Source organism: Mesocricetus auratus, unplaced genomic scaffold, assembly GCF_017639785.1.
Source record: "Mesocricetus auratus isolate SY011 unplaced genomic scaffold, BCM_Maur_2.0 Super-Scaffold_100676, whole genome shotgun sequence".
NCBI lineage: Eukaryota > Metazoa > Chordata > Mammalia > Rodentia > Cricetidae > Mesocricetus > Mesocricetus auratus.
In genome coordinates, this window is record NW_024429266.1 from 58,709,912 (window position 1) to 58,724,932 (window position 15,021).

Sequence of the window (15,021 nt, forward strand, 5' to 3'; positions counted from 1 at the left end):
TATATAGTTAAACAAATGCAGCATAAACAAGTGTAACACACCTTTACATTAATAAAGGCAGCAGAAACAAGTGTAACACACCTTTACGTTAATAAAGGCAGCAGAAACAAATGTAACATACTTTCACATAATGAAAATAATATTCCACAGCTTAAACAAATGTAACACATCTTTACAGAGTAAAAATAATATTCCACAACAGGTGCCCTCTTTCCAGAGATGTCTAGGTTTGTGTGAAGTTGACAAAAACTAACCAGAACACATAGAAAACAAACAACACAATTAAAAACTTGAACATTGAACTAAGCACAGTTTCAAAAGAAGAAATGCTAATGGCTGACGACTATTTTTTAGAATATTCAAAATCCTTAGGGAATCTTAAAGCAAATTAAACTACTTTGCGATTTCATTTTACCACAGTCAGAATGGTTAAGATTAGGAATAATGAATAACAGCAAATGCTACTGTGAACATGGGGAAAATGGATACTTTCTCATTGATTCTTGGAGTATAAGCTGGTATAGCTGCTATTTAAATCAGTGTAGAAATTTTATGGGGGAAGTCCTTCTGTGTATATGTCTCTCTTATTGGTTAATAAATAAAACACTGTTGGTCAAGAGGAAAGCAAGATTGGTAGGACTAGGAAAGAAGGAGGATTCTGGAAAATGTAGGCAATTTAGGGGGGGGTCATCATGTGATCTCCTGGGAGGAGAGGACACATCAGGAGAGCATCCTTAGAAAGATAAGTCCTTATAAATATACATAGATTAGTAATTATGGGTTAATAATTAAGTCAGAGCTAGCCATTAAGAAACCATAGCAAACGGCCAACAGCTTCATAATTAATATAGTGTCCTGTGTGTTATTTGGGGACTAAGATAGCGGCGAGACCCATGCAGCTTGCAGAAAAAATGCACATTACAGAAATTACTCAATATGCTACAATATGATCCAGCTATACAACTCTTGGGCATATACTCAAAGAGCTCAAATCCTGCTACAGAGATAATTGCTTGTCTGTGTTCATTGCTGCTCTGTGCACAATTGTTGTGAAATAGAAACAACCTAAATGTCCATCAACTGATGGATGGATAATGTAAATATGATAAGCCTACACAATGAAATATTATCCACCTGTTATAAAAAATGACATTTTCAGGTAAATAGGTGAATCTTGAAATCATTCTGAGTGAGGAAACCTAGAACTGGAAAGACAAGCACTGCACGTTCTCTTCCATGTGTGGATGCTGGCTTTGTATCTTTAAATATGTGTTTAAATTTTAGTACCCATAGAAGTTAGTAAAATAGTAAGGGTCCATGGCATGGTATTTCAATGGGAGGGAGAAAAATACAGTTTATATAAAGAGAAAAATTGGGCATAGTGGAATAGGAAAGATTAAATGGGATGGCGGGTAGGAGGGCAGGATAGAGGAAAGTATGGGGAGAGATAACACTAAAGGCTTTTTTTAAAAAAGCCATTTGGAGCCCCATTAGTTTATAATCTTCATTAAAAACACACATATACACATATATAAAGAGTTTTAATGTAATGGGGTATGTGTGCAGGCAACAGTGCCTCTCTCAGGCACCATAGGTTATCAAATAAAAAGCATAGTGCCAGGTATGGTTACTTCTTTAATTGGTGTTGGTCAGTGGGGTACCAAAGATCCTTAACAATTATAGGTTATTGCCATCACTCATACTTAAATCATAGAATGTGGAGAAATCAAGTTTATATCAATCTAGATGCTTTATCCCTAGTGGCTATCTTTCATTGTATTGCAAGGTGATATGCACACTACTGGAGGATGCGGGGGGAGGTAATCAGTAGTATATTATCCAACTATGAACTGTTGCAACACTGGCCTGGCAAGGTGTGCCCACTGGTGCAATCGAGGCACAGATGTTATGGGAGTAACCAACTGCTTTCTGCTTATATTTAGAGACACAAGACAGAGCTATTAGTAATTGATGGCTATTTGGAAATGGTGAGTCAGTTTTTTGTTGTTTTGTGCAGGATGCAGCCTCTGATAGGCTGCTTATACTTTAGCAGATGGCTCTACACCTGTACACATACTGGAAGCATTAAGTGCACTCAGTGTGTTTTAAAAAAGAAACATGAAATTAAGATGTGTAGGGAATAGGGGAGGAACTGTTGTGAATGAATTGGAGTTGAATTGATTAAAACACATTATATGCATATTTGAAATCCCCCCCAAATTGTCTAATTTGAGGAAGTGACTGGACTTAAGTTTTTAAAAGAAATTCTACAGAAGGCACAAGACCAGGCATTTGGGTTTCCTTTTTCTGTACCCCAAACTTCTCTTCAATGTTGCAGAAAATGAGTCATTAACTGTAAGAACTTCTTCATGATGGTTTCATTGACCCTTATTCTCCATTTTTGTTTTCTAGAGATATGTTGTCCAGAACCAGACCCAAATAATATTAGAGTCGTTCAACATATAAAACGACATCCTGAGAATGACTGTACTTATTTCTATGATGACACATTATCATACGTATGCCATGAAGAACACATCCTTTCAGCTACTTGCAAATCAGATGGCACATGGAATCCCAGAACACCATCATGTGATCAGAGTAAGAACTTATAGAACTATGTTTTGTAGGGGAGAGTTTACTTTCTTTATTTTTAAATTTTTATTTATTTTTATTTTATTTGCTTTGGTGTGTTGCCTACATGTTTGTCAGTTTGAGGGTGTCATATCCCATATAACTGAAGTTACAGACAATGTGAGATGTTATGTGGATGCTGGAAATTGAATCTTGGTCCTATGGAAGAGCAGCCAGTGATCTTAACTACTGAACCACCTCTCTAGCCCCAGAATTTCTTTAAGTAATAGTGTGAATAGAAGTTTTATCAAGAGACCAATGCATGGCATTCCCAAGCATAGATTGTGCCACCTTTAGAATCTGAAAGAACTGAGCTTGGTGCTCAGCCTTTTCCTTATGGTATGATTGCAAGTGACAATCATGTGACTTTTGCTTCAGTGGATGTCCTAAAAGTTACTGAACCTTGAAGGGGAAAAAGTTGTCAGTGTGTCAAGTCTTGGACTGTTCATAATCTGTAAATTGGAGTTCCATCATGCTAGCATTTCAAGCTCATCACTAGAATTAACATGATACCATTAATATATTGGATCAATGTAATGTGCTATGGATGTCCAGATTGTCAAGATATTGACATCTATTGACCCCCTTGATTTAGACTCGTGTAAAGGGGTACATCATGGCAGGAGTATAAGTTGGAGTAAAACTATTTGCCCAATCATAAGGCAGCGAGGAAAGTAAGAGATGAGAGAACTAGAGACACACAGTCTCCATAAAGAGAAAGCCCCTAGTGACCTAAGAACCTCTCATGAGGCCCCACCTTGTAAAGTTTCCAACACCTTGTAGGTCACTCAGGAGCTTCCACATTATATCAGTGGGTAGCTGAGACTTCCAAATTCCTGAGCCTGAGATGCCCAGAAAGGCCATTCAAGTGCATGGCTTTGGTCCAGTGATCTCATAGGCAGGGAAGAAAGAAGGATAGAATGAAGCATTCAGGATGCACAAATCCTGGGGAGGTGTTGTTTGACACATTTCATGTACATGTCTCATCCTCTCTCATGTGTTTTATCATCAAGGTTGTAATTTTCCTCCAAGCATTGCCCATGGACACTATACAAAAACTACTAAATTCTTCCCAACTGAGGCTACATATGAATGTGATAAAGGATACAGACTGGTTGGAAAGGCAAGCATCTCCTGCAAGCATTCACAATGGACACCAGCACCTCCACAATGTAAAGGTAGCTTCCCCCTCCTTTCTACCTAATACCACATGGGTAGAATTGTTGTCAAGAATGGAGAGCAAAGTTATTCCCTGATAGATTAAGGACAAAACATTTGATTGGCTTTTTCTTGTAATTATGTGATTTTCTTTTCTTTACTTTTTGTTTTCAATACATTCCAACCTCAGTTTTTCCTTTCTCCATCTCTCCCATCCTCTCACCCTACCTCACCTCTACCCCAGATCCATTCATTATCCATTTTCCTTCTGAAATGAGCAGGCCTCCCGGGAGTATCCACTGTACTTGGCATAACAAAATTGGATAAGGCTAGGCACAAACTGTCATATCAAGGTTGGGTGACACAGCTCAGTAAGAGGAAAGGGGTCTCAAGATCAGAAAAAGAAAGGGAGAGACACTTCTACTTCCACTGTTAGGAGCCCCATAAAAATATCAAGCTAACAACTAAAACATATATGCAGAGAACCTAGCACAGGCTCCATGATTGCTGCTTTAGTCTTAGAGCACCTATGAGCCCTACTTAGTAGAGACTGTGGGCCATATTCTCCTGGTATCCCTGACTCCTGTGGCTCCTACTCTTCTTCTCAACCTCTTCCATAGCGTTCACAGAGCTACAAAGACGGGGGAGCCTTAAGAAGGTCTTCAATTTGGGCCCTCTGCCTAATGTTTGACTGGGTTTCTGCATCTTATCCCATCAGCTGCCAGCAAAATAAATTCTCCACTAAATACTTTCCCACATCAGTTTCTTTATTGTTCTATTTTTACTCTAATAATCCTGTCCTACTTCTCTTTCTCTTAGTTTCTTCTTCTTCTTCTTCTTCTTCTTCTTCTTCTTCTTCTTCTTCTTCTCCTCCTTCTTCTCCTCCTCCTCCTCCTCCTCCTCCTCCTCCTCCTCCTCCTCCTCCTCCTCCTCCTCCTCCTCCTCCTCCTCCTCCTCCTCCTCCTCCTCCTAACACTCTTCTTCTACAGGAGCCTTGAAGTGATAAAGAGAAATTACAAGAATCACCTTCTCATTGATCAAGAGCACATTCCTAGGATAAGCAATTAGGGAGCTGAGCCATTGCTGTAGCAACATAAGATCCCAAGGCTATTGGAACAAGACCACAAACATATGGGGTGGGTGGGGTGGTTATAGTACCTAATGACAATTTTTGAGACAGAGATCCATTGTTAGTAGACTGGCAAGTGAAGAATTGGCATGCTTTTCTTAATGACCTTGGTTGGACATCTGTGGCTCTTACCTTGTACATAACTGTAAGGTTTCAATTTTATGATTGATTTACAAAAAGCCTTTAATCTACTTTTAACTTGCTCTGAGGTGAAAGTGAGCTAACTGTGTGGAGTTAGTCTGAGCAAAAGAATAAGGCAAGCTCTTAAGTTTTCACAGTTCTTGTAGGACAAATAGATTCGGTTGTGAAGCATGTCCCAGTATATATTCTATATAGCAAAATTGTATAGCTAAATTGAAAGCCATCTTCCTGACCACTCACAGATATATGTGCCCAGCAGATGGAATATTTTCATGAGATAAGCACACAAACAGTGAGGAAACACTCAAAGCTATTCTTAGCAAAGAAATGAAGTTCTTAGGGAAGAAATGAAGTGACTCATGAGAGAAACTACAGACAGGAGCAACTAGTTTCCACAATCAGTAACTCCATGACCTTGCCAGGTGGGGGTCTCCATCAGAGAATCACTCATCTGGTAGGTTGGCCTGTTGAACACTAGTTATTACCTGCTGTATCTCTCACAGCTCCTGATAAGATTTATCAATTTTGTGGAGTACAGGTTTTAAACGTATGACCTATGATTCTTTGAATTTCCTTGGTGTCTGTTATTATGCCCCGGTTTTGTTTCTGATTTTGTTAATTTGGATATCCTGTTTCCATTTTTTAGGTAGTTTGGATAAGGGTTTGTCTGTCCTCCTAATTTTCTCAAAGAAGCAACTCTTTTCATTGATTCCTTGTATTGTTCTACTTATTTCTATTTTATTGATTTCAGCCTTTGGTTTGATTATTTCCTGCCATCTACTCCTCTTGGGTGCATTTGCTTCTTTTTGTTCTAGAGTTTTCAGTGTATGTTAAGTTGATAATGCGATCTCTCCAATTTCTTTATGCAGGTACTTAGTGCTATGAATTTTCCTTTTTAGAACAGCTTTCATTGTGTCCCATAAGTTTGGGTATGTTGTATATTCATTTTTACTGAATTCTAGAAACTATTTAATTTTTTTCTTTATTTCTGCCTTGACCCTGAACTCATTCAATAGGAGTTCAGTTTCCATGAGTTTGTAGGCTTTCTGTTGTTTATATTGTTATTGAAATCCAGCTTTAATCTGTGGTGATCTGATATGTGATACAGGAGGTTACTTCAGTTTTCTTCTAACTGATAAAATTGTTTTGTGACAGAGTGTGTGGTCAATTTTGGAGAAAGTTTCATGAGGTGCTGAGAAGAAGGTATATTCTTTTGTGTTTGGCTAAAATGTTTTGTAGATATCTGTTAGGCCCATTTTGTTTATAACATGTTAGCTTCAGTATTTTTCTGTTTAGTTTATGTCTAGGTGACTTGTCTGTTGATGAGAGTAGTGTCTTTAAGCCTCCCACTATCTGTGTGCTATTTAAGCTTTAGCAACATTTCTTTTACAAATGTGGGTGCCCTTGCATTTAAGGCATAGATATTAAGAACTGAAATATCATCTTGGTGAATTTTTCCTTTGATGTGTATCCTTCCCTCTTCTTCTTGATTAATTTTGGTTTGAAGTTTATTTTGCTATAATGATATTAGAATGTCTACACCAGCTTGTTTCTTGGATCCATTTGCTTGAAAAATCTTTTTCCAGCCCTTTACTCTGAGGAAATATCTATCTTTGATGTCGAGGTGTATGCAACAGAAGGGTAGATCCTCTTTACACACCGATTCTATTAGTCTGTGTCTTTTTATTGGGGAGTTGAGCCCATTGATTTTGAGAGATATCAATGTCCAATGATTGTTAAGTCCTTGGTTTTGTTTTGTTTGTTTGGATTTTTATTTTTTTGCTGTTGTTGATGATGGTGCATGAGTGAGCAAGTGAGTGAGTGAGTGTGTATGTGTGTGTCTGTATTTCTCTCTGGTTTTGCTAGTGTGAGATTATTTCCTGTACTTTCTTGTGTGTGGTTATCCTCCTTGTATTGGAGTTTTCCTCTAGCAACTTCTGTAGGGCTGGGTTTATGGATAGATATTATTTAGATTTGACTTTATCATGGAATATCTTATTTTCTCCACCTATGGTGATTGAAAGTTTTGCTGGGTATAATAATATGGGTTTGCATTTGTCTTCTGTTAGAGTCTGCAGGACATCTGTCCAGGTCCTTCTGACTTTTAGAGTCTCCATTGAGAAGTCAAGTGTAATTCTACTATATCTGCTTTTATATGTTACTTGCTATTTTTTTCCTCTCGACTCTTAGTATTCCTTCTTTGTACCAAATATTTAGTGTTTTATTATGTGGTGAGAGGACTTCCTTTTCTGTTCCAATCTATTTGGTGTTCTGTAAGCTTGTTGTACCTATGAAGGTGTCTCTTTCTTTAAATTAGAAAAGTTTTCTTCTGTGATTTTGTTGAAAATATTTTTTGTGCCCTTGAGCTTGGATTCTTCTTTTTCTATTTTTATTATTCTTAGGCTTGGTCTTTTCTTAGTGTCCCAGATTTTCTGGATGTTTTGTATCAGAAACTTTTTAGATTTAACATTTTCTTTTATCAATGTATCCATTTCTTCTATTGTATATTCTATGCCTGAGATTCTTTCTTCCATTTCTTATAGTTTTTTGGTGATGCTCGCATCTGTGGTTCCTGTTTACTTACCTAGATTCTTCATTTCCAGAATTCCCTCAGTTTCTATTTTTTTTATTGCTTCCATTTCCATTTTCAGGTCTTGAACAGTTTTATTCATTTCCTTGAACTGTTTGTTTGTGTTTTCCTGGATTTCTTTAAGGGATTTATTCATTTCTTCTTTAAAGACCTCAATCATCTTCATAAAATTAGTTTTAGGGTATTTTTCCTTGTGCTTAAGCTGTGTTGGAGTACTTAGGGCTTGCTGTAATATGATGCTGGGCTCTGGTCATGACATAGTGCCTTGGCTATTGTTGATTGTTTTCTTACATCTAGGCATCTAATTTGGGGTGAAGGTAGGTGTACGTGTCAAACTCTGAGTTAGTCCTTGTTGGATGGGTGCGTTTTCCTTGGTTTCTATTTCCTCTCTGCTCTTCTAGTAGGTGTAGCCTGTGGTTGAGCAGGGGTTCCCCCTGGAGTTGGGGGCTGGACTTCTGGCAGGAAGTATATTCTCTGGTAGAGCAGGGAATTTCAGCACCAGTTTCAGGATGGAACATAGCAATTAGGAAGGCTCAAGATTGGGGTTAGACTGGTAAGATACCAAGAATGTTAGAGAGTAGGGGAGTTTGGCTGGCAGGCAGCTAGCTTACCTGGACTTCTTACTTCAGTCTGTATGGTCTCTGGTAGAGAGGGGAGTCTCTACTCCAGTTGGAGGCTGTGGCAAGGTGGTTAGGAGGGTGCTGGACTGGGGATAGGGTGGGGGAATGCTGAGATAGTCAGGGAATTTGGAGGAGGGCAGCCTACCTAGACTACTTGTGGTCAGTGTGGTCTCTGGTAGAGTCGATTTTGTTTATTTTTAAATAACTCATATAAACGGATGATATTCCACACAAAACCACACACACAAAATGCACAGTATAACTTCCTTCTACTTCTTTGTCACAATCACAAGCATCAGCCTTCTTGAGACAGCTCATAGTCTCGGTTTCTTATATATATTTTAAGAAATATTGTAGAAGCGAAACATTTTATAAAGACACCTGTTGGCCTGTAAAAATTTTTTCAACAAAACTTGTTCTGCCATCAGTATAGTCTCTGTTGGGCTAATTCCAAACATTGGAGTTATAAGTTTTGCCATCAGAACTTCTGTCAAGGTACTACCTACCATGCTGTAGATGTAATGTGCTGAGAAAACACTGTGCCAATTAGTTATAGGGAGCAGGAGGAGTCAGGGCTAGTTATTCTTATCTTATGTTCATGTAATATTAGTATAAATATATTAATAGTAATTCATAATTTATTTGATATAATTGTCCCCACTGCTCACAGAAGAATATCAAAACTACATGATTGGGGTCTTGAAGAACTATTTATAGTAAAAGTTAATGTATAAAGGGAGAATCTGGGGTCATATATACTTTTACAAATATCCTGTCATGTTATTTAAACACATTATAGTCATGGAAACATTTTTTACATTCTCTGTATTTGAGTTTTCTTCTTCATAAAACAGGAAAACAATAGACTCACTTAGCAGGAGAACTATGAGACTCAAGTCAAAAAGTCACATTGTATACATAGACTGTCATGCTCAACAAAACACTCATCAACGTTTTGCTAACAAAAGGAATGGAAAGAAGAATAAACTACATGCAAGTTCAGTTCATTCTTATTACTACAGACTGTCACGTCTTTTCCCTCAGATCATAATTGTCTAACACGTGTTTTCTTTATAGCTCTATGCCAGAAACCAGAGATAAAAAATGGATTGCTGTCTGCCAATAAAGACCAGTACATTGAATCTGAAAATGTCACCATCCAGTGTGACTCTGGGTTTGCCATGTTAGGTTCCCAAAGTATCACTTGTTCAGAGAATGGAACCTGGTACCCAGAGGTGCCCAGATGTGCGCTGGTAAGTGACACAAATCACAAGTTCTGTGCCATCAAACACTAAAATGGTTTTCCCAGCCAATAGTGCTGCCGTGTGACTTGTTGCAAATCATTTCTATGTCATTCAGATAACCTGTTTCTCCCTCACGGTCATTTGGTAAGTTGGCACAACACATTTTCCTATTTTCATTTGAGGGCATGAAATACTGAATCCCATAAAGAGTGAAGTTCCATAGACCTAGGAGTACTGCCTCCTATTTTTCTACACCATATTATATAATGTTGCTCTATTTCTTGACGATCATCCAAAGCCACTCACTGCTACCCAAACCTACCTCTCTTTCAGGAGAAAGACTGTGAGCATGTGTTTGCAGGCAAGAGGTTCATGCGATGTCTGCCAAATCCAGATGATGTGAAAATGGCACTGGAGTTATACAAACTGTCTCTGGAGATTGAATTATTAGAGCTACAGATAGAAAAGGCTAAACAAACTGACCAGGGGTTGTGACTGTAAGCTCTCTCAAGATGGAGGAGGAAGAAGCACCTTGAGTGTCAAACAGATAGCTTGCATTCAGCAGTTTTCACTTTGACATCAATGTTCATGCTAATAAATATCCAGTTAGACTAATTCACTAAAGCATAATGCCTTAAGTTTATGAAATAATTAATCATATTGTGGCTCCTAAGTTTGTTTTTCTGAATACAACATGCACATTTTTTCAATTAAAATCAATTTTGTTCTTGCATTCATTTACTACTATGTAAAATTAATACATTTATTTAAAAATATGAGGTACAAAATTCATTTTAGTGCATTCACACTATTGTGTCCCTGGACTGCCTCTATCTCACAGTCTCACATGTGCACATCATCCTGGTCCTTAGAGTTCAGAGTAACTGTCAACATCTCCCATCCCTGCACTCCCAACCAGCCCAGTCCAGGTTACCCACTAAAGGCTACCCAGCCTCCTCCAAACTGTCATATCCTACGGCCTCTTTCATTCAGGCCACATGCCAGCCATCACCCTCCAGGGAGTGAACTCACGTTATGTGTCTCTCTGACCTCACTCCACCCTGGAGAAGGAAGTTCCAAAGACGGATGACTATGAAGACCACATGGGCCGTATTCTCAAGTCTTCCATCTGCTTTGATCACCATTTTCCTTGATATTGAATGTACATGGTCAGAGCCACTTCCCTAAGCCCTGAGGAGAAACCCTGTGTCACTATTGTTTGTATCTGAGTTCTCTGGGCACCACATATTTCCAGGCACCAACTCTTGTTCACTCTAAGGCGTTCTCATTCCCGTCTCAGTGCCTCCTGTTGCCTCTTCCCATGGAACTCTGTGGGCAACTTTAATCTTTCCATTGACTTTCTCTAAACATATTGCAAGGAGGCAGTGATACACAGCATGTTTTCACTGGGCCGTAGATGAGACAGATGTTCCTGAATCGCTTGTTGGAGAGGAACATGTGGTGTGGAAAGCTCCTGTCTGCCATCATAAAAGCCATTGCCCAATACCCAGGAGTGACTTGGAATTTCTTTCTTGGATGACTGTTTTTGTTTTCCTCCAGATACAAGCATGTGTGTGGTAGCTGCTTTACTTAGATGGTAGTTCTGGTAAGCACTGAGAGGGGGCAACGACGTGACAGAAAGCAAGAGAGCCAAAGGGGGACCATCATAGAGAGAGACTACTGTTGCCGTGACTCCCAGAGGCCTGGTCAGGCTGACCGCTCTCTGAGGACCTGTAGAATGTGACTCTGAGCTAGCCTCCTCTGGTGAGGACCTGGGATGTACATCTACTTACTCTCGCAGCATTGACTCCCAGAGGCAGCAAAGCATACTGCAAGTAAGGGGACCACTCTCGTGGACGGGTTTGTAGTGAGCTTCAGGGTAGACCAAGGATGTGGGAGCAGGGTGAAGAGGACCTTGTCTAGGGTCACCTATGCATGTTGCAGTCACCACTCTGTCCATGTGGCTGTCATCAGTTCTGTCAGGTCCCTGGGTTGCCATGCCTTCTATTGCTGCTGACATAATTCCCTTCCAGTTTGCCGAGCGAGTCACCTCTCCCTACAAACTGGCGTATACTGATACCACTTGTTACATTCTGACAAATCAAACATTTGCTGAACCCACCTGAAAAATGACTTAATTAAAATTTATTAATAATTCAACAAAGCGCTGGACACATTTGATTCCCACTTGGTTCTGGGGGTGGGGGTGCATCATAGGTTCTGTTGGTGCCTCTGGTGTTCTTGGAATAGTAATCCCTTTCCTGATTTCACTGTTTAGATGCCTTCTGTAGGACAATGTTCAACTCCTCTTCATTACTGACAACAAATATGAACTCAGAGAAGGAAAATGAGTATTAGGAAAGTGGTTTTCAAAAATCCTGCTGGTAGAATTTAAAGACAGCAAAGGCACAATGGACCATTTGCTCACTCATCAATGATGTGAGTGCGAGGCAGGGAAGGAGGGGGTATTGTAGAGCAAAATATTCAATAAAATTTAGAAAAAGTATTACATTGACTTATCAGAAGGTGTGCACACATATCACATTAAGAATGGTTGCAACACAGGTTTCTGCTAGGACTGCACAATTTTAAACAGGAAATCCAACCAGATGTTGTCTTTGCAGCTGGCTCCAGCAGGCCCTCTATTTAACTTTCAGTGTCTAGGGGGAAAAGAGAGCACACTGGCCAAGGCTTTGGGGCAAATATTAGTAGTTATATGGCAGGTTTGTTTTCACACACCTGCCTTTGTTAATTCTTTCTCTGCATTTTGCCATCAATATTTGAGACTATATCTCCCTCCTCTTGGCACCAAATGTCAAGCAAATTATCTTCATTCATTAGATAATTATTTTAAAAATGTGAGATTTTTTTAGTTTGTTAGGTGCTATTTGAGTAATAATATTTTAAAATTTTATTGTCATTTATTACTTTTGTTACATTTATTTAATACTCCAGAATAGATTATGATTATAATTAGTTTTCATATTACATTTAAATTATTACTAAGTTCCTAGAGTATTGGCAAGTGAATTAACATGTATAAATCCTTGCTGGTTATTTGTTTTTGTTTGTTTGGTTTTTTTCTGCATCTATTATATGCTTTTTTTATTTAAGTTAGAAACAAGCTTGCTTCACATGTCAATCCCAGCTTCCTCTCCCTCCCATCTTCCCCCACCCCCCACTAACCCCTTCAGCCCTGCAACCCCCTCCTCACCCTGTCCACTCTCCAGGGAGAGTGAGGCCCTCCATGGGGAATCTTCAAAGTGTGTCATATCCTCCCGGGCAGGGCCTAGGCCCTCCCCTATGTGTCCAAACTGAGAGAGCATCCCTCTTTGTGGAATGAGCTCACAAAGCCCATTTGTATGCCAGTTACAAATACTGATTTACTATTCAAGACCCCATAGATTGCCAGGGCCTCCTCACTGATACCCACATTCAAGGGGTCTGGATCAGTCCCATGCTGGCCTCTCAGTCCCCAGTCTGGGGTCCATGAGCTCCACCTTGTTCTGGTCATATGCCTCTGTGGGTCTTACTTGACTCCTTTGCTCATCGCTCATCCTTCTTTGCAACTGGGTTCAGGAGTTCAGTTCAGTGTTTAGCTGTGGGTGTCTGCCTCTGCTTCCATCAGCCACTGGATGAAGGCTCTAGGATGGCATATAAGGTAGTCATCAATCTCATTATCAGGGGAGGGCATTTAAGGTAGCCTGGATGCCAGTTTTATCATCCTTGTAGATCTCTAAAAATTTCACTAGTGCCAGATCTCTCCTCAAACCTATAGTGGCTCCCTCTATTATGTTATCTCTCAATCTGCTCTCCTCTATTCTTCCCCTAATTCAACCTTCCTGCTCCCCCTCACCCTTCTCTCCCCTCCTCTTCTCCCCCTCTTTCTCCCAGCTCCCTCTCCCCTCTCCTCCCCCATGCTCTAAATCCCCTCAGGAGATCCTGTCCTATTACCCTTCTCCGGGGTACTATGCATACCTCTCTTAGGGTTCTCCTTTTCTCCCAGACTCTCTGGCAGTGGGATTGTATGTTGGCAACCCCCTGCACCATGTCTAAAATCCATATGTGAGTGAGTATATGCCATGTTTGTCTTTCTTTGACTGAGTTACTTCACTCAGGATGGTTTCTTCTAGGGCCATCCATTTGCCTACAGATTTCAATTTTTTTTTCTGCTGAGTAGTACTCCATTGTGTAAATGTACCTCATTTTCTCTATCCACTCTTCAGTTGAGAGGCATCTAGGTTGATTCCAGATTCTGGATATTACAAATAATGCTGCTATAAACATAGTTGAACAGATGTCCTCACTGTATGAATGTGCATCTTTTGGGTATATGCCTAAGAGTGGAAAGGCTGGATCTTGTGGTAGACTGATTTCTATTTTCCTGAGGAATCTCCACACTGATCTCCAAAGTGGCTGCACTCCCACCAGCAGTGGAGGAGTGTTCCCCTTTCTCCACATCTTCTCAAGCATAAACTGTCATTGGTGTTTTTGATCTTAGTCATTCTGACAGGACTAAGATGGTATCTCAGAGTTATTTTGATTGGCATCTCCCAGATGACTAGGGGTGTTGAACACTTTCTCAAGTTTCTATCAGACATTTTAGACTCCTCTATTGAGAATTTTCTATTTAGTTCTGTACCCCATTTTTAAATTGGATCCTTTGGTGTTTTGGAGACTAACTTCTTGAATTCTTTGTAAATTTTAGAGATCAGCTCTCTGTCAGATGTGGGGTTGGTGAATATCTTTTCCCATTCTGTGGGCTGCTGTCTTGTCTTGTTGACTGTGTCCTTTGCCTTACAGAAGCTTCTCAGTTTCAGGAGGTCACATTTATTAATTGTCGATCTCAGTGCATGTGTTACTAGTGTTATGTTCAGGAAACGGTCTCCTGTATCAATTCATTCAAGGGTATTTCCCACTTTCTTTTCTAAGAGGTTCAGTGTGGCTGGATTTATGTTGAGGTCTTTAATCCATTTGGACTTAAGTTTTGTGCATGGCGATAGACATGGATCTATCTGCAGTCTTCTACATGCCAGCGTCCAGTTATGTCTAGCACCATTTGTTGAAGATGCCTTCTTTTTTCCATTGTATAATTTTAGCTTCTTTGTCAAAAACCAAGTGTTCACACGTGTGTGGGTTAATATCCGGGTTTTCAATTCGATTCCATTGGTCTACCTGTCTATTTTTGTGCCAATACCAAGCTGTTTTCAGTACTACAGCTCTATAATAGAGCTTGAAGTCAGGGATGGTGATGCCTCCTGAAGCTCCTTTATGGTATAGGGTTGTTTTGGCTATCCTGGGTCTTTTATTTTTCCATATGAAGTTGTGGATATGTATTGTGTAAATCTGTTTTCTTTGTGAATATCTTGTTTTCTTCAGCTACAGTGATTGAGAGTTTTGCTGGGTATAGTAGTCTGGGCTGGTCTCAGTGTTTGTACAACATCTATCCAGGACTTTCTGGCTTTCAAAGTTACATTTTTTATTATTTATTTTTAAATTTAAGTT

General features: G+C 39.6%; 1 protein-coding gene across 1 annotated transcript in view; it reads left to right on the forward strand.

Moving 5' to 3' along the window:
* C4bpa (complement component 4 binding protein alpha) overlaps positions 1-10,249 on the forward strand; it is a 34,637-nt gene extending 24,388 nt beyond the window's left edge. Inside the window, exons 9-12 of the mRNA XM_005079894.4 lie at positions 2,413-2,601; positions 3,648-3,812; positions 9,350-9,525; positions 9,850-10,249. Coding sequence (XP_005079951.1) covers positions 2,413-2,601; positions 3,648-3,812; positions 9,350-9,525; positions 9,850-10,011 — 692 coding nt within the window. The 3' untranslated portion in view covers positions 10,012-10,249. The remainder of the gene's footprint in view (positions 1-2,412; positions 2,602-3,647; positions 3,813-9,349; positions 9,526-9,849) is intronic.
* The last annotated feature ends 4,772 nt before the right edge of the window (positions 10,250-15,021 follow it).